This window comes from Columba livia, chromosome 2, assembly GCF_036013475.1.
Source record: "Columba livia isolate bColLiv1 breed racing homer chromosome 2, bColLiv1.pat.W.v2, whole genome shotgun sequence".
Taxonomy (NCBI): Eukaryota; Metazoa; Chordata; class Aves; order Columbiformes; family Columbidae; genus Columba; species Columba livia.
Window position 1 is genome coordinate 83,747,803 of NC_088603.1, and position 19,832 is coordinate 83,767,634.

Sequence of the window (19,832 nt, forward strand, 5' to 3'; positions counted from 1 at the left end):
GGTGCTGTGTGGTTTTCAGTCTTCTGTGGTATCTCCCCTCCTCATGTTCTCCAGTTCTTTGTGGATCCACACAGAGCTGAAGCGTGCCTCATCTAGTGACTTCTCACCAACAAACGATGGAAGGAGAAGGTAGCTCAGGGCTGGCCAGGCAATCCCTTGGAAACCTTGAAAAACTGGCTTTTTTTTTTAATTAACAATTGCAGAAAATAAATAATCTTTGTTTGCATCGCCTTGATAAGGCCATATACGTGCTTTATTCCAAGCTTCATCTATTAACTTTGATTTCTTTGTTACTAAACCTGAACATATCTTAATGTAAAACTAAACTTTCCCTATATTTAGAAATCTCTTTATGATAGAAAGCAGAGAAGGGCACAGCGAAATTATGTTCCTTTTCACATTACCTTTAAAGTGGCTAGTACAGGGGATCCTAAATGTTCAGTTAGTTCTCTTTACAAAAGTCTGTATGTATGTTTTTGTTTTTTTTTTTTCCTCAAAACAAATGAACCACTTTGCCTTTCAGAAAAATGGATAAACAAAAAATGAATTGCATGTAAGAACAATCCTGCATGTGCAGGGAAGAACAGCTACTTGAGAAGAGTTTGGTTTTCTGCCAGTGTTGTTAGGTTAGACTGTAATACTCAGTGTGAGTCAAAATTTAAAAAAAATGATGTTTTCTGAGTCATTAAGTGTACTCAGATGGAGGACACTTCCCCCTTTTAAAAAGTGTGTGCGTAAAAGCAAGTAATTTTTTGAAGAGGCAAAGAATAGCCGTGTTCTAAAGAGACATGTCCCAGCTTATTTCTTAGCTTGTCAAGGCAAGTTTAGGGTATTCTGATACTTGGTGCTCAGTGCGGTGTACGTTTGTAGACAAACAGGTTCGTGTGCTGTAAATGATGACAGATATTCAGTTGCTGCCGAATACTCATTGCCCCTTCAGTTTTGCTAACTTTGCTGCTACTCTTTTGAGTCTACCTCACCTTAAAAATTATTGAAAAGGAGGTCAGAAAAAAGGTGTACTTCAAAATGCATATGGAAACCTCTCTGCTGCCCTGTATATGTAACCGGGACCTGATGTACGAAGCATCTTCTTTTCTTCCTCCTCATTGGTACCCTAGTTTTGCTGTGCCAGTGGTAGTGTTTTAACAGGACAGGACTCCAGGAAGAGAAACCCCATGAAAAGCCAATTCAATAGCTTGAATAATTTTATGAAACTTCATAAAGCACATAGAGCATGTGTTGTAGGAGGAGGCATTGCCATGGCAAAATGAACTGTGTCTTTTCAAGCCAAAATCTCTGAACTGTATTGCATAGTTCAACAATGTTAAAACAAAACAAAAAAAAAGGACTGAAAGGTGCACTAAGTTTACACTTGGTGAAGGCATACTTGCTGCTGAAGAAATTAGGTTCCTGGTTGTTCTGTTTTGAGATCAGATTAGTTCCTGTGCAGGATAGTAGAAGCCATTGGAGTTCATGCCAGGAGCAATCAAAGCTTTCCAGATTGTATATTTGGCTTCTCTCTTTCCTCCATAAAGTCCTCTTGCTTGGCCAGGAATGGCTTAATCAGTGTAGTGCACTTACTGTCTGTTCAAGCCGCCTCAGCTTCTTAACTTTATCTGTCCCTTGTGCATTAGGGTTAAATTGGGAAGACCGGTGCCCTTCTCCTCGCCGAGTTTAGGGGCTGATCATCCCATTGAAAGACTTAGTGCCATCGCTGAATAGAAACCATCATATAATTGCTGTGTCCTGACTTTCATCTCACAGGTCCCTCTTTACTGTGTCTCCTGGTCCACACTCTGAGTAGGGGCAAAAGATATGCAAAGGTGTAGGCTGGCATATGTGTGTAGTATTACAAATGTATTAATGTGATTCTTGAGTCTGGCAGCTTTTTGTTAGTTTTCTCAATGGCAATGAGACCAGGAAGCACCTTTGTACCCCTAAAGAGGAATGTGCTTAATTAGGATGTAAGTTTTCGGGATTGCTTCTTCACACACACATAAAAATTATATGAAGTGCAAGATAATAAATTGTAGTGTAAGGTATTTATCACTTCAAAAATACAGAAAAAGCAATTAAAAGGAAATGTAAACAATTGCTTTCTCAGGAAGACAATTATTTATGCAATTCTTCCACTGTTAACTTGTGTGTTTGTCTGTATTTGAGGAGCTGTTTCTCCAGCAATGAGCATTTAAGTAAATATCTTCAGATGTTTGAGTGCAGTTTAACCTTCCTTTACTTAATAACTTTTTTGTCACACATAATCATACATGTGTTCCTAAATTCTTCACTACTTCATAATTTATTCTATAAAGATATTTGCTATGGATGCCAAGTTATGTGAAATGTGTCAGGGATTTTGTTTGGTGCTGCCAATAACTGCAGCTATAAAGGGTCAGCAGGGGATTTTCTCTATTCCTTGCTGTTCCTTGGAGAGGAAGGAATATTGATTTAGCATACAGACTATGTTAATAGTGTGAGTGATGCCTGGCTCTGCACTTAATGAGTTGAGGCTCTTAGGTGAATCTGTGCTGTTAGCAAGAAGGTGAGTGACAGAAGTTGTTCGTGCCTACGTTCAACCATCTTTTTGTATCAGGGTCAAGTCTGTGGCATCTGCTTGTGATACTTTTATCTGAGTTTCCGTAAAAGAAAAGAGCTCATGCTTTCCCTTTTCGGCTCATGAGAAGCATGGGATGTACGTGCCCTTTCTTGATTACTTAAAGCAGGCCCCTGTATGGTATTTTTTTCAGATTTCTTGATTAATACTGTTTTTATCTAAAAGTTTGCTTCTGGGCTATCACTGCTTTTGCTGTCCAGGAAAGGAGCAGAGTTAGGATGACAGTGATCATATGGTGCAGGGGTTTTCATTGCCACTTCTTTGCCCATTTTATTCCATTAGGAACAACTTGGTGTGGGAGGCCCCGATTCTGGACGTCAGCAGACGAGGTTTGACGCCTGTCTTTGAATGCTCAGATTAGCTTGTGTGCTAGGCTGGTATGTGGCAAAATATGGAAAGATAAACACCAGTGCTAAACGTGGAAGGTGCCCACATTTGAAAACAGAGCCTTTTGTGAAGGCGAAGGTGGGATTTTGCTGCCTCTGAAGCAAGGCCAGCACGGGGCAGGCGGCGTGGAGAGGGGAAGTGCTGCGGCTGCCGTTCTTGTCGCTGTTCAAAGGCGGGTTGTTCCCCAGGCTGTTGATCCTGGTTTACTTTTAGTTAAGTACACACTGAGGAGGAGGCTGGCTTACCCTTGGAGAGGACGCTGTAAACCACACCACGTGGACGGCGCTGCGAGACGCACAAATTACGGTGTCTGAGCTGGCTCTGGGATGAGCCATGGTTGTCCCGTCTCTGCGGCCAGCAGTGAGTTACCCAGGCAGGGTGGTGAATTTCAGGAGAGCAGACCAGAGGATTAGAGAGCAGCTTTTGCTGAGGTGAGAGACAGGTTGGAAATACCTGCATTATACATTGTGCAGATCAGTATAGAGGTTTTCAGCGTCATATCCACCCTCGTTTGCCTGAGTTCAAGCAATAAACAAGTTTCAAAGCACATCTGATTAGTTTTTTCCTTTTGAATTAAGCTCTGAAGAAATGCACGTTCCCCTTTTGAAGTGGTGATGGTTTGACGCGTGCCCATCTTGTTTATATGGAGCACGTGTACCCGTGCCCAGAGAGGGGTGCTGCATGGGGTGGGGTGTGGTGGTCCCTCAGCCGCCCTCCCCTGATGGGGAGAGTGGCCTCCAGGTTGTCCAACAATTGGGTGTGGTGGTTGGGAAGGGTGAGAGAGAACATAACCTATTTTTGTTCACTCTCAAATGAGTACTGCAGCTTGCCCGCCGATAATTATAACCATCTGTTAGGTTTGTGTGCATATGTCTAAAAACTTCTGTACCAGCCACGTAGACATGTGCTGTACCAGCCACATCCACATCAGAGGGAGGATGATGGTAGTTAGGAGCTCATTTTTTGTGGCTGGCTTCCTTTCTCTCTTGAGCTGAAGCAACAAACATGGAATAACTTGGATGAGAAAGCAACAGTTCTCCAATTTTTAAAAAAAGGTGTTAAACTGGAAAAGTTGTTTCTTCTCTGACAAGGTTGCTTGCAGAGCTCCTAGCCACTTTATTACACTGAATGCTCAGTTATCCGTTCTTAAAAAGTACATTCAGTTATTTATGCATCGATTTTTAAATCTATTTGTGTTTATTTACTTTAGCAACATGTTCAGCTATAGTTTGTTAAACTTGCAGTAATTAGATAATTTATCTCTCTCGGAGTCATGAGGGTTCCCTGAGGCAACTAGTTGATGTTTGTGCAGTATTAATCAATAATCACCACTGTTGTTTTTTTTTTCAAATTCTGTTTGCAGACACAGACACTTTCGTATCTAGGTCAGTTGCTCTCTGTGACTTGTTTGTCTAGATTTTTGCATATTCATTTTTTTTTTCTGAGTACAGTGAAACTCATTTCAGATCTGGTGCAGTTGCTCTGTGCCATGTTAGAATGGTCACCAGGAAGTGGATGTTGCTGCATGTTACAGTGAGAAAATAGCAGGGCACACTGAAGTCGTGGTTAATTAAGTACAGAGAGACAGATGTAATTCATATGCTTTGAAAGCACTCCTGTTCAGATGTCCTCTACCACAGACACAAGTTGTAGGTGGAGGCAGAAAGAAAAAGAGAGATCAGTAGAAGACAATAGCTCCAAAGTGTTTACTTATAAAGGCAAAACCTGTCATGACTGATTTCTTAAATGGAAAAATTTGGATGCACTCCCTGCAGAAACAGCCTAAAAAGAATGTGTATCAAGGATCCATACACCATCCTGCACAGCTCAACATCCTTGGTCTTTGGGCGGTCATGTTCTGTGATACAAAGAAATGTGGGCCATTGGCTGAAAGAAACAAACAAGCAAACAAAAAAACCACCACAACTGTATACATAAATTGTGTTGTTAGTTGGTACCATGAGATACATACAATATACATTTAGACCAAGTCCCTTGTTATTACACTGGCTCCTAGAACTGCATTTATTCTAGTCTTGGCTGCAACCCAGCTGTGGTTGCACAGCTCCTCTCCACAGGCATTCAATGTGTTAGATGAGTCGCAGGTAACCGGTTTGCAGGATCTGCTCTATGGCCACTAAGGAAACTGCTGTTTATCTAGCTGCTTTGCTTTTACAGTAAAGAAATTTTCAAAGTGTTCTGATGAATCACAGTGTTTTCCATGCCCTCCTGTGCTTCTGGAGGGATGGGGAAGATTCTCTCTACCACCTCCCTCAGTGGAGCTGCAGAGAGTAGAGAACGCCGTTGCTAAGAATTCATTACAAATGTCTATACATAGCTACTTACCTCCATAATTAGCATGTTATGCTTACACACATCAGATAGTGTTTTCAAACTGTAGCTCAAAGTGAGTTCCTGTCTCTGAGCATTAATTATAGCTTCCATTTCACATCTGTTACTAGAGAGCAGCAGACAAAGATCTATATAAACACAGCAGGCTTTTAATTGGAAATCTAGTGGAATTTATTTCTGGTGATTGATGTTCCTAAAGGATGGTCAGTTAAATAGATCAACAATTGTCTGCCAAAGGTCGATTATCATTATTTTTTATTTGTTTTTCTTTTTTTAATACATGCTAGAGGAAGAACACAGCTGTAATGATTCGAGAAGTAAACAAATACCATCCATCGTTTAACCAGCTTTGCTTCTGAATTCCTCCATGCTGCAAAGCTTGTGGGGCTGCTGATAATAATGACAACAATAACAGATGTTTGCGTGAACTTTGTCTTCACAACTGAAAACATTGGGAATTTTAAAGGTGCATATTTTTAGATCTTAGCAAATATGTCAGTCTGAGGTGTTGTGATCAACACGATAACATTAAAAAGGGAACTTGTCAGAAAGGTCCGCCTAATTGAGTACACTATAATTTATGCAATGGCTACACAAATACATACATTTTTATTATGGCTTACAGCACATTAGGTGCTTGTTGGTATCCTGCTGTGTGTGTATGCTGCAGTAGGGATCTTACCCTCTGTCATCAGGAGGCTGTTTCAGTGAGACAGCTGGGGAAGCAGAGGAGGTCAAAGCTTTGTTAAAACATGAAAAATATTGCTCTTCCTGTCTGCTTTGTACCAGTATTTTTCTTCTAATTTAGTTGGCTGGTAGGAGAATAAATAATACATGCAGGATCAACAGGGTCAATTCCTATTGACTTCCATGAATTTTGGATGATACTCAAGCCCTACTTAATGATAACTTCATATCGTAAATTTCAAAGTAGAAATCTTATGCAGGTTTTGTCATTGGTGATGGGATATGTTGCAAATATCTTCTCGTATCTAAGGCTTGTTTTCATGCTATTTTCTCCACACCTTTATTGACTGTCACTGCTAACTCGGTGTACTGAGAATAGAAAGTAGACCACCTTGCAGAATCCAAAGGAAAAATTCCTCAGTCACTTGTGATAGTGCCGACAAGAGCTTAGTGCCATTCAGTCAGAGATTTTGCAAATTATGCTGAACGCTTCTGTGTGCGCATTTGCCTTGCTTGCAGGTGAGATTTGGCTCCTTTCTGTAAGGTCTGTTGCTCCCAGGCCTAGAAAGGCATTGAAAGGAGGGCAGGAATTTGGACTCTGAAACTTAAGCCGCTTGTCTGTCACCAGCACATGTTTTCTTTATGTGAGTTAGGCTTTGACTGTAAAGCAAGCTGCACAAAATTTACTGCTTGTGCTACAACGGCCAACTGCCTTATTCACATATTCCAGCAGCTTAACGCTAGGAAGGCCACAAACAACCCATTTAAGTTAAGAATTAATTAAATTACTTTTATAGCTACTGTCTACCTGTGTAAATGATTCATAGCCAGGTTGTTACTTTTATATGAAAAGATGTAGTCCATTTCTGTCAAGCAGTTTCAGCGCTTTTCTTTTGATGCCCATCAGTCTTCCCTTTTAAAAGCAAACTAAGTCCAAAAGTTCAATTTAACAGATTTTTGACTGCTAATGCCATTTGCCATCTTAGTGCTGATTTCTAGATCCATGGCCATTTGGCAACAGTTTGGTGCCATCCAACAAACTATCCGGTGTAGACTTAGATTTCAGTTATTCTGGCTTTTGATTTCCTTTTTCATGCTCTGCTAAAGTTTGATTCCTGCTCTCCTCCTAAAAAAAGGCCTTTCAATAGAAGAGGTCTTAAAACATTAAAGGACCACAGACATTATGAAAATCTGGACGTTAGCATGTAAAATACAGGCAGAATGAAACAAATCTCCAAAGCTTTATATTAAAAATATTTCTCCGGTCTTCCAGAGACAGTGCTTTTTGGTATATCATCTAGCAGCATTTTTGTTTGCTGAAAAGCCCCTTTATCTTCCTGAGATTAATCTATAGGAAGGAAGAAGACTATTTTTTTTCTTTTCCTTGCTGGAGGGTGAATTAGACCTTCAGACAGCTTTGAAAGACTCATTTGAGCATCGTACAATAACAAAGCAGGAAGAACTAGTGTGTGGCCACAGGCCATTTGGAATGAAGCGATGAGCCCTGGGGTCTGTGCTCTTTCTGGGGCCTTTTCTGATTTGAGCTCTAGATGCCCTGGTTGGAGTTAAGCTGTGCACTTGTGCAGACAGATTGCTACGGTCTGATGTGCAAACCTACATTTACATGTATTGCAGCCCATGAAAATAACAAAAATCAATGTCTCATTCTGATCGATTGTGGTTTTTTGTTCGGGAGGTCACCTCCTCTCTCCACTTGGCAGTGGTAAAGAGAGATACTTTTCCATAACGCTTAATATAAACAGTCTGTGCACAAAAAATCATTATCCTGACATCCAGCAGATAGGACTGCTACATGGTAGAGATTGTGTTGTATTAGTCAGCAAAGAAAAGCAATAAGAACAAGAAGACTTGGTCCTTTTTATACAGGAGAAAACATGCCAGAAGCCTGTGAAATTCTTAAATAAGGAAGGATGTCCATCTGACATCAATATTATTGTCTGTTGTTTTGGTTTTTACCTTTGGCTGTAACAATGCTCCTTTATCAGCTTTTCTTTATATTAGTTTCATATTTCCTAACTGGATCTTTTTTTGGAGATTCCAGATAACACTTGTGGAGTTTCCTTCTACATGGAACAGTCCATTTAGTAGGAGAAAATGAATGGGAAAATAAGATGGAATTAAACTATGAGTGTATCTCTTAACCCATGGAGAGAGCTCTTAGTTATGTGCAGGTTCTTCACCATCTCTGGGCCTTCTGTGGAGTTAAGCTGAAAGATGTGCCTGCCTGTGTGCACTGAGTATTTCCATTGGCAGCTAAGGTGACCAAACCCCAGTTTTTAACCCTTAAGAAGTAGACAGATACTAGAAGAAGGACACTATGAATGGGCAAGGCTGAAGCTGTAGGGAGTGGGAGGATTTGCTTAGTTTAGAAGTTAAGGTAGCTGGGTTGCAAAGCACCATTTTTTTCATGAAGAAGCAGAATAGTGTTTGCCTTTGGAGGGGCTTAGAACATGATGGTGTTGCTTAATACTCTTATACCAAGGGAAGCTTAAGAGGTCACATTCGTTGGGTTGAAAGATGAACATAACAGATGAGGATGAATCTAATAGGCCATGCTGTTGCCCAACAGTTGCCTATGATCGTGTGAAATCATGTATTTAAAAAATAATCAAATATTTGCCTTGGGTCTAAGCTGTGCTCAGCACAGGAAGCGCAAAGGCCACCAGGGCCGTAGTTGGTAGAAGTGAGTGCTGCATCTTACATTATAGGCTGAAGCACATGGGAAAGTGCAGCTAAGCAGCGTGAACATGCCTGAGAAGATGCTTTTCAAAAACAACGACAAGGAGAACATTAAGCACAAGGGCCTCAGATGTAGGTTGGTACTTGATCTTCTCAGTGACATTCTCTGTTGTATTCTGGTTCCCTTCTAAAGGTCCTCTGCTGTGGATGCTAATGCTTGCATTTGTTGTGTGGCCATTGTGTTTACAAACAGCTCATAGAATCATGTAATCATAGAATCTTTGTGGTTGAAAAAGACCTTTAAGATCATTGAGTCCAACTGCTAGCCTAGCACTGTCAGGTCTGCTTCTAAACCATGTCCCTAAGAACCTCATCTACACATCTTTTAAACACCTCCAGGGATGGTGACTCCACCACATTTCTGGGCAGCCTGTTTCAGTGCTTCACAACCCTTTCCATGAAGAAATTTTTCCTAATGTCCAATCTAAACCTTCCCTGGTACAACTTGAGGCCATTTCCTCTTGTCCTATCACTTGTTATGTGGGAAAAGAGACTTGATACTCTCCTCACTACACCTTGAGAAGAAATAAAGGACAATTTACGGGTCACAATGTTGTGTGCATTGACAAGGAACACAGAGAGAAAGAAAATCAAAACTGATGCAAATTTGGGCAGTTGGGGAACCTGCCATGAGTCACCAAATTTGATGAGAGCTGCAGAAGCCCAAGCATGTAGGGATGATTACAGAGTATGACATTACCATCTTAGAAATGGCTTGATTGGTTGAAAACATCTAAACTTGTAGTTTAGTACTTCACTTTGATTATGGTTTTCAAGAAAGGAGCTTGGCTTCAGACATTTTAGTTTATAATTTAGAGACACAACTAGATTCTGTCCCACTGAAATTATCATGGGACTAGCTGAAAGATGGGGTGTACTTACCACAGAGAGGATAAATCAAGGTCCTACCGAGAACAAGGGCATTAATTATCATCCTGTTTATGGCATACTCTTGCCTCTTCTGCTGCCGCCCCTAAAGAGCATGCCAAAATATGGCACAGCCATCTTTCTCCTTTTTATGCTGATGTGTATCTGGTGGTGGATTTTTGCCTCAGAATAAGCTCAGTCATGATTATGGTCAATCCCATCACTTGAGAGAACTGGGAGCAACAGAGGCTGTATCTGCAGTGTGTGGCAAACTCTTCTGTTCCTCTGTTTTGAATCTTGAAACCTTGAAATTTGATGTTGAAAGCTTAAACTTTGACAGCTATTGTTTGGTCTTTCAAGTGTTGTCTGCCTCTGCATGTTCTGTGAAGGCACTGGTATTGTAATTTGGTAACGTTATTGTGGCTGTAAGTAAAAATATTTTCCCATACATTGCTTAAAAGTGACATGTAAGTGTAGCTTTTTAGTTGGCTAGTTGCACTGCGGTTCTATTTGAAGTTTCCTATATATTGAGGATAAGCCCAGAAAGTAGTACATGCTGAATAAATTGTCAGGTTGATACTAATACCCCTACATTTCAGGCACAGAATCAGTTCCTTATGTGACTCCAGGAAAATTGGGCATTTCTCAAAAACAACTCAGACACATAATTTTTGAGGCATCTGTAAACATGCTTTTGTTTCTGTCATGAGAGAGATTTTTCTTGTCCTAAAGCAGAAAATCTTGAAAGTGCTCTTAAGAGAGTTGTGCAAAGTGCGGTTTCTCAATGGTCATGTAAATATATGTAACATAACATCTCAGGTTGCTGGATATGCAGCAAACCTGAAAGGATGTACCCCAAAAGCATCTGTGAATGGGAAAAAATGGGAGAGCAAAGTGGTCCTGATATATTTAGTATGTTTGGTTTATGGGATTAATGAAGTGACCTTGCATTAGGGCAGTTTCCTTTTTGTTGCCTTTTCTGTGTAGAGAATCTGAGAAAATTTTGAAAGGGAAATTTCTTACTCTTCTTTTAGTCCGAAAGCCTTTTCTACATGGGAGAAAAAGACATTTCAAACTGTATGTAGTTAATCTGTTGCAAACCTGTTTCTTGTAATTTTAAGCTAACTTGACAAAGTGTATTTTAACCAATAAAAGTTTTGACATAATTTACATTTGTCTGGCATCAAACAAAAGCAAACTGATTGTGTCTTCCTTAAAAAAAAAAAAAAAAGCCTCTCAGACAGGACTTCTCTGACCACTGAAAGTTTTTCTAGAGTATTTCTGTGGGTATCAGAAATCTTTGTGAGCTCTTGAACCTTGTTAAAGAACTAATTGTTTTTGAGTATTTGAAGTAGTCTGGGGTGATTTCAGACATGAGGTTCAAAGCTGATTGCTATCAGAAGACAACAAGTGAAACAAAGAGAGCATTTTGAGAACTGGTGAAAAATCTCTTCCTTTCTAAAGTACATCTTTCATTTTGACTCTTGCGATGCCATCTTCTTACTGAGTGTCTGGCTGAGAAGACAGGATTTGAACTTCTAATTTTGAAAGTCCTCTTAGAGGATCAACCAACAATCTTGTTTCCTCTTTTTGTGCTAAAAGCGGGGACAGGAGTGGTTGTGTTTTGTGACCGAAAGTGTTTGGAGAGATTCACTATCTATGTAAAATTTCAGTAAAAATTTAACAGTGTGAAAGGCGCACAACCTTTTAATATGGTAATCAAAGTGCTGCACTGGGACTCCAGCTGAATAACTCAACTTTCATTTATTCTTGAGTTTGAATAAATACATTAGCAGTGATCTGATAACGAGTTGTTGCTGGTTTCGTTTGTAACAAAGTAATTCAGAAGTTTGTGTGTGGTTCTGTCTGAAGTGTTGATTTGGTTGCATAACAAAAAGTGAACTCTCCGTTGCCAGGTATGAGCATTTTTCCTATTCGTAACTGCTTTGGAGTCCTTTCATTAAAACAATTAGTGACTGCGAGAGTCCGATTAGAAACTGCAAAGAACAATGAGAAAATGTAATTTGTTCTCTTTAAACCAAAGTGGAGGTGACGTTCTCACATGAAAATACATTTCCTGAAATTTCGTCCAAACTGTTGCCTGGTGGTGTGAGCATAATAAAGTAATTTAGAGGTCCTACTTCTGACTCTTAACTGCTTTGATTTGCCACATGATGATGCCTGGTGCAGAAAAAGTGTTCAGGAGACCATGCCCATCACTGAACAGCCCTGCATTTTCTGTCCGTCTTTACACCGGCTTAACTGGCTGCCAGGGGGCTTGCACTTGCAAAACCAGAAGGTCAGCCCTCCATGGGGAGGGAAAGCAGAGCCCTGCAAACAGGGGGTGAAGCTCTTTTCTGTGTGGGTACAGGTCATGCTGGCCCTCAGGCCCCTGACTTTGGGGCTCCTGGAGGTGCCAGGGCAGAGGCAGGAGTAGGATCTGCTTTAAAATAAAATACTGCTGCTATAGTAAAAGTGTGTGATAGCGCACAGACAAAACATAGTATTAAGCTGGAAGTGATGTGGGAAATTATTCTTGCAGCAGATCTTGCTGCTGCTGAGTATCCCCAGGGGAAATTTACCAAAACTTCAGGAAGATTGGTATTTTAGTTGTAATTTGTATTTTAATAGGAACTTTTAAAGTAATTGGAATAGTTTTTAATAGTAGTACTGCTTCAGCTCATCAATACCTTGCTGAACTATCTTGTGTTAAGGTGAAACTTTCACTTGGGCCAGCTAATTCCTAGTTAGTCCATGCGGACATCTAGTTGTGGCTGCTTCTGGATTGGATTATGACACTTGGTAGATAATAAATTTGATCCACTGTGTCCGTGAAGAGTATTGCTTTTTTGTGATCTTGCTTTGATATGAGGAACCTGGTTTTTGAGTTTTTTTTGTGTTCTGTCTTGTACCATTTTGATTTGGTGGCAATTTGTGCACATGTTTAGTTTGTTCTGCAAAATGGTAATATATACCCAAAGCGCCAGAAAACTGGAACCACAAAATTGGAGCTATTTCAGTAGAGGTTGTGGTTCTTCATGTTTTTGCTAAAATAAAGAGAGAGAAGGAATTTTTTCAAAGAGTGACATGTTCTTGCAGTTAGTCCATGAGGTGATTGAGGAATTGTTTTTGCCAGTATCATTTCTGCTGTTCACCAGGCTCCTGTTATTGCCACAATACACTGCTTTTTTATCCTTGATACCATACATGATTATGAGGCAATAAACCCAGCTGACTTTATTTAATAAAAATATTTTCTTATTCACAGTAATGAGTAATATTCTGGGAGTGTTTATATAATTTTTAAAAAGTTATGCTTAAGCCATGTGAAAGACTGCCTCATGTTAAGTGAGTCTGTGCAGAAGCAGGTTGCTGTTGCCTCTCACGATATTTACCATTTGAAATAAGAGAGTCAAGAAAATTCACACTGTAGGCACCGGTGGTGCAGATTTGCCAGTGCTCTATCACAGGAAGATCGGGGAGCGTGATGTGATGTGATGTGATGTTCTGTCAGGCACTTGGTCACAGAGAAGCTGTAGAAGGGATGCTTACAATTACAAAGTTAGATGGTATCATGTGTTGGGGGGGATTTTGTTGTTTGTGTTTTTGCCATGGCATCTGTTGTGATGGCATGCCTCAAGTTACTCTTTATACATTTTAATAAGGCTTTAGTCAGACTTTAAAAAGGTAAAGAGGAAGATCTGTAGCAGTGTGTTTTATTGGCTGTGCTTGCACTGTATTCCTGTCATAAAAAACAGAAACAAACAAAAACCAAAACAAACCTCTTAAAATTTTCCCCGTGCAATTTGTGCTGAAATATGTTTCAAACTGAGGTTTTTTTTTTTCTCAGAGACTTCCTTGTTAGTTATTTAAGAACCCAAGAGGGGATGATCCCAGGAAATTAAGCTGTTGTCTCAGTGGTGTAATTGCCCTGCGATACGATCTCGTGTTGAAATGGTATCTTTGCTCTCGATGAGATCTTCTGAGGTATTGCACAGCATGGGAGGTTTTATAAAATACACAGACTGAAAGTTCACAGCTCTGTGAATGGTACTTGAGTTACTGAGAGGAGGAATATTCTCCTCGCAGCTAATGAAGTTGTCATAATTTCAGGGACGCTGCTGTAGCCCCTTTAGCAAGAGCTCAAAGCCGCTACGCGTGTTGGGCCTGGTGGAGAACGAGCAGGTGGATAATGGGCAATGTGAACAGCAGGGTAGCGGTGAGAAAGGAGAGCTGGTGCACAGTGATAATTACATGTTAATTAAGGAGAAGAGGAGGGAGGCAGGTGGCTGAGGAATGTAAAAGCTGTGGAAAAGGCCGGGGGAGAAGGCAGCTGCTGGAGCAGCCCATGGGGCTCGTTTCTGTGGGTTGCAGGGTGCTCCTCACCTCCCCCAGGCCTTCCTGGGCAGGGTGCTGCGGAGGTGGTGGGAGCCCTGGTCCTGCTGTCAGCTTCACCGCTGGATCCTGTTGGCGACGAGAGGCTGGCTGTGGATGGAGCATCTGTCTGTGCACGGCGTTAGAGGGCTGGAGCTCCGCAGCCCGACTCTTTGCGAGCCCGCAGCAGGGTTGTTGGAGCCGCATTCCTGCCTGTAACCGCAGCAGGGGTGCTTAATGAAATGAAATCAGTATCGCGGCGGTAACACTGCACACACCGTGCTGTATATCAATTAATTTTATATGCCCAGAAGTGTACTGGAAATTCTGGAGGTAATGTGCTTAGTGTTATCTCCTACCTCACTTAATTTGATTTTATTTGAAAATTACATTGAAGTGAGTGGAAGGTGACTGAGAAAATGAACAGCAGTGGGAATAGACGGTTGCAAATGCTCGTGTTACCACAGCCTAATGAGTTAAGGCAATGGGAACGGGCTTAAGTGGCTACCTCAGTGGTGTTAACTGATGTGCTCCGTAATTGAAATAGGGTAGAAATGAATGCCCTGTCCGCTGCTGTTGTGCATCAAACTAGTAGTAAATTAAGTTGCAGAAACTCAGTGGCTTTGGGAGCATCTGCCAGTTCACGTGCTTTTCTTGGGGCCTGCTGCCATATAATGGTACTAGTGTCTACCGTAATGTCTGATAGTTCTGTGTTAAAAATGAGGAGCAGAGAAAGACTTGGATACTCTGCATGGAAATTTGGACTTTTGCACTGATACTTGGGACACAGTCAGGTTTTCAGTAAGTTCAATAAGTCCCTAAGAACATGTGAGAAGCAGCTGTAGACCACTGCTCATAGGCATTACTGTGCAGCTGTAAATGGTGTTAAGGCAGGGATTCGTGTAGCTGAGAAACTCCGTGCTGTGGGTGGGGTGAGTATGAAAACACAACGGAGGTGGAAACAACTGTTGCCCTTCTGTTGCTTTTGCTGCAAGGAAGAAAGCCACCTTTATCCAAAGGATTGCTAGGTTTTGCACACGTGTATTTGTTGTCATTCATTTGGGAAGAGTGTTAATCTGTTCCACTCCATGTGTAGTAACAACTCTGGGGGGGGGCTGTGTGCTTGCAGACCTACATTGGTTCCATAGTTGCCTCTGTGAACCCTTACAAGAGCATCCCGGGACTCTACGACCGCGCAGCCATGGAGCGATACAGCAAGCACCACATGGGAGAGATACCGCCTCATATCTTCGCTGTGGCGAACGAGTGCTACCGCTGCCTTTGGAAGCGCCATGACAACCAGTGTATCCTCATCAGGTAAATTGCAGCTGCTGCTGCTTTGATTTTCCTTGTTGGTGTGCCTTGCGAGGTGATTTGGGAACGTGATTTGGGCTGCATGGAGAGGATAACTCCAAGATAAAGCAGGCTTTTAAACCGTCAGAGTTTTGGGAGAGATTTCTGAACTTTGCTCTGTATTATCCTGTGGACCTCTAACAATAATGTTCATTTTTCTTACACACCTTACAGTTTCATTTAGTGAAAAATCTGTTGTGTTTTTTGCTAGTCACGTGTCTGATTGTGCCCTGAGTTCTTTCCAAACCCGTTTAAACATTCCTGTGCAGCTCAGTACTTTGTCACCACTAGACCCTGAACCCTGTACGTAGAGCAGGCCTGTCAAACTCTTTTTCATTAAGGGCCACATCAGCCCCATGGTTGCCTTCAAAAGGCCAAATGTAATTTTAGGACTGTATAAATGTAACTACTTCTACATTTAGGAGTGATAATGTAACCACTCCTACATTCTCCCCCAGCGTGGAGAAGGCTGAGAGGGGATCTTATCAATATCTCAAGGGTGGGTGTCAAGAAGATGGGACCCGACTCCTTTCAGTGGTGCCCAGTGACAGGATGAGGGGCAATGAGCACCAACTGAAGCACAGAAGGTTCCATCTGAATATGAGGAGAAACTTCTTTACTTTGAGGGTGCCAGAGCACTGGAACAGGCTGCCCAGAGAGGTTGTGGAGTCTCCTTCTCTGGAGACATTCAAGATCTACCTGGACACATTCCTGTGTGATCTGCTCTGGGTGAACCTGCTTTAGCCAGTGGGTTGGACTAGATGATCTCCAGAGGTCCCTTCCAACCCCAACCATTCTGTGATTCTCTGAAAACAAGTTTGACACCCCTGACCTACAGGAAAAGAAAAAATAACCTCCTGGTCTTGAGAAATGTGGTCAAGAACAATAGCAAAAAGGAAAACCCTGCATATTTCAATCAGTGGCTTTCCCTTTGCTCTACTGTGTTGGTGGAATTAAGGATCTCACCGCTGCCAAATGCATGTTGAGAGCAACTGACATTTCAGTAGATTTTTGCTGCTTTCAGCTCCTCCTTCCTTCTTGCTCCAGAAGAGCTGAAAACACAGCCAGCTCTTTTCCCTTTCCCCCGCCTGCCAGCTTGGCTGTGTTGGGAACGGGGGGAAGCTGAAGCCTGTCCCGCTGGATCGGGAGGAGCAGCTCTGTGGTGATGGCAGCATTGGCACCAGCCGTCGGGCTCCGAGCCAAGGGGGATGCTTGGAGTAGGGAGTGAGACAATTTGTGTTTCCCTTCCCTCTCCTCTCTCACCTTCGGAGTGGTTTGGTGATGAAGCCTGTTTGCTCTCACCTTCCTGCAGCCTCCCAGGACGAGGTAAATGTGGAGAGCTCTTCACATACAAGATGACACAATTTTTTGCACCTCTGGCAATTGGCATTTTTTACTGGCATTTAAGATTACAGGCCAGTTTGCAAGGTTTCCTGGATAAGAGGAAGATTTGGTTCGTGTAGTTCAGCACCCAGGCTGTTGTTAGAATTGTGGATCAGGTGCAACACAGCTGGGCCTGGTTCCAGCTTTCTGCAAGCTCTCAGGTCACAATCCCCACCTGCCCTCGCCTCTGGGCAGGTTCTTCCTGGCAGTGGCACAAAGAGGACTGTGTGTGGTTTTTCAGCTTTCTTCAGTTGTTTTTTGTTGTTTTTGTTTGTTTGTTTGTTTGTGGTTTTTTTTTTAATTTTTATTTGATACATGGTGCTGTACATACAAAGGTGAGTCCAGGTGTCAGTTCAAGAAAAAATGAAATGCACAGAGAACTTTGTCATGCAAAAATAGCTAGCCTGGAGTCATGATTTCATGGCGTAATGTCTGCTGACAACTTGTGAAAAGCCCAACATAGCCAAATTTTGAGGACCAAAATAATTTTTAGTGCCTAGAAGGTGGTCTTTGGTATTTCTTGTTAATGCCATTCTGTACTGGCCCAAGTATTTTACCTTACAGTTCCCCACAAGCTGCCAAGAGAGAAGCAGGTTGTGTCCTAAAAAGGACATGAGCAGAAGTCTCTGATATTCCAGAGGAGTCTCCAGCACCCCCTGCTCTGTAAACCGTGTGCCCTGGTACAGTTAAGCCATAATATGGAGAAATTTTGCCTTAGCAGGCCCTTTTAAGATTGCTTACTGTGGTCATGAGTTAAAACATTGCTTTGTATAAGTTCAGTGCTTCAGATAGGTGCTGTAATACAACCTTGTAAGGGGGTCTTGTTTCTACAGAATATGGTGGAACGTGCACTTCAGAACAAAAAAATAGATGTCATATTTACTTTCCTGAAACAATATTATCTGCTGTATCTGTGAAGGACTCAGAGCAAAATTATTTTAAAAATGCTAAAAGTTTTCAGTGGCCCTCATGAGGTTTAGGAAAGTCCCTGTGATCATATACTTAGGTTGGGCCTTCAGAAGTGGAGGTACAACAGTGTGCTCGTCATCATCAGCATCCTGGTCATTCCTGCACCCTTTACTGGCCAAGAATTAGTTTTGCAACAATTCACTGTCGTGCTTTTTTGGTTGCTACTGACATTTGAAAGAAATGATCAGGTGGACCTCATATCTGAATTCTTGTCTCTAATATATATGAGAAGAAGGAAAATTTTGTACCATCATGAAAACACAATAAGCAGTTACATTCAGTTAAAATAAGTAAATGGTTTGTGTAGGCCTCACATTATGATATGCAGTTTTGCCTGCTTGTAATTTTGGGATCTAAAAGCTCAGCAGCAAGCTGTTAACAGCCCCACGAAGTGAGGCACTTTGAACGCTGTCCTCACGTCCTCTGGGCTCGAAGTGCCCTCTGCTGGCATCTAGAATTGACTCAGCTTTGTTTTGGAGCTGCTTTCTTAAGGCATTGGGTTCAAAAGTCCTTGAAAAAGCTTCTACTGTTTTGAAATCCTTGAAGTGTTTGTCTGGGTGGGGTAAATGAGAGGGTCAGCACAAGAATCTGAATTAAATACTGCCATCAGTAGTGACTCAAAATGTAATATAAACATGAGACCATTACCACCCAGACCAGAGATGGAAAGGAAGGAGATACAGAAGAGATGATAGGGAATTGAGTCATCCAAAGATGCTTATTTATCAGCCTGTTTTACACAGGCTTACTTTAATTCATGGTAATGCTGCATAAAAATGACTTAGCAGCCTAAAAATGTCGACAAAATGGCACATAGAAGAAGGTGTGCACAACCTGTGCATTAGAATTATTTGCACAGTTGTGAAAAGGCATTTTTGCTCTCCCAGGCTTAAAACTGAACTGTTGAACCAGAGTTCTCATGTAGACAAAAACATCTACATCAACGAATGATCAGTTTCGTGCAGAGTCCAGTTTCATTTAAATTGGAAAAAAAGAAATGCCCACCACAGTTAAATCTGATGCTACAACAGACGTGTTGAAAAAATAAAAATAACATAATCTGATATTTCAGCTGGGTGTCTCAGCAGAGTCATGAAGGGAGTCCATATTACTCAAGGAACAGCCAACCACCCTCTACCCATGTGGAGAAGGGACTGAATTCCCCTGTAATTAGCTGATGTTCAGAAGTTGGGACCAAGTTCAAACCTCCATTCCTTTATTGTAAGAAAAAGAAAATAGCTTTAGGGGTTTTTTTTGTTGCTGCTTTGCTTGAGGTGGTCTAGTCCATGCACAAGCAAACACATGCTCTTCTTTCAGATACAGTAGCAGTTAATGCACTTTAAAGCACTCAAAAAGAAATGTAGAGCAGTGGAAGGAGCAGGAACAGTCACCCTGAATCACATTAAAGTCAGTGCCACGAGTGGGAAGTCATAGTCTGACACCAGTTTGTTCTCTCTGTTGTCATCTGATAGTCTGACATGTTTATTGTTGTTGTTCAGCTTGGAAATCAATGTGAACCAAAGTACTCTTTGGATGACACCCAGACGTGTGTTTGATAAACTGTATTTGCTGAAGGGGCCTATTTTGTCTGTTTTCAGGGTTTTAAAGCCAGTAGAAAGAACTGAGAAGTGATTTAGAGTAGTGTCCTGACTTGCATTATGTCCTTCAGAATGAGGAGTCTCTCTCAGTGAGCCCTATTCCGACCACGGCAGTCTGGGGTTGAGGCTGCTGTGCCCTTAGTGAGATGCCCTGCCTAGAACAAGTCACGGAAAAAGTTTAAACATCTCCTAAGTGGGGGCCTTGTGGGTTGCTGTCACACTTAATATTTTCACAGTCCTGAATGCAGTGATGTGGAATGAGCTGGGCACTTAGACTCAAGGGGTGGAAAGGTTGCTGGAAAGGTTGGCTGAGCAGTAAAAAAATTTACCCTTTTACTGACCTTGGCAACTTCTTGTTAGGTGTAGGCTTTCTAAGGAGTCTGAAAGATCGATCCCACTTAATCTACCACTATGTATGTGCCGTAGGGTTGAAAAAACAACTTTAAAGTTAAGCATGCTTGTTCTTGATTTTCATCTCATTAATAATA

The 19,832-nt window shown here is 41.6% G+C and overlaps 1 protein-coding gene across 1 annotated transcript in view; it reads left to right on the forward strand.

The window, feature by feature from the left end:
• Nucleotides 1–19,832, forward strand: part of MYO10 (myosin X) — a 162,180-nt gene that overhangs the window by 67,894 nt on the left and 74,454 nt on the right. Inside the window, exon 4 of the mRNA XM_065052621.1 lies at nt 15,171–15,358. Coding sequence (XP_064908693.1) covers nt 15,171–15,358 — 188 coding nt within the window. The remainder of the gene's footprint in view (nt 1–15,170; nt 15,359–19,832) is intronic.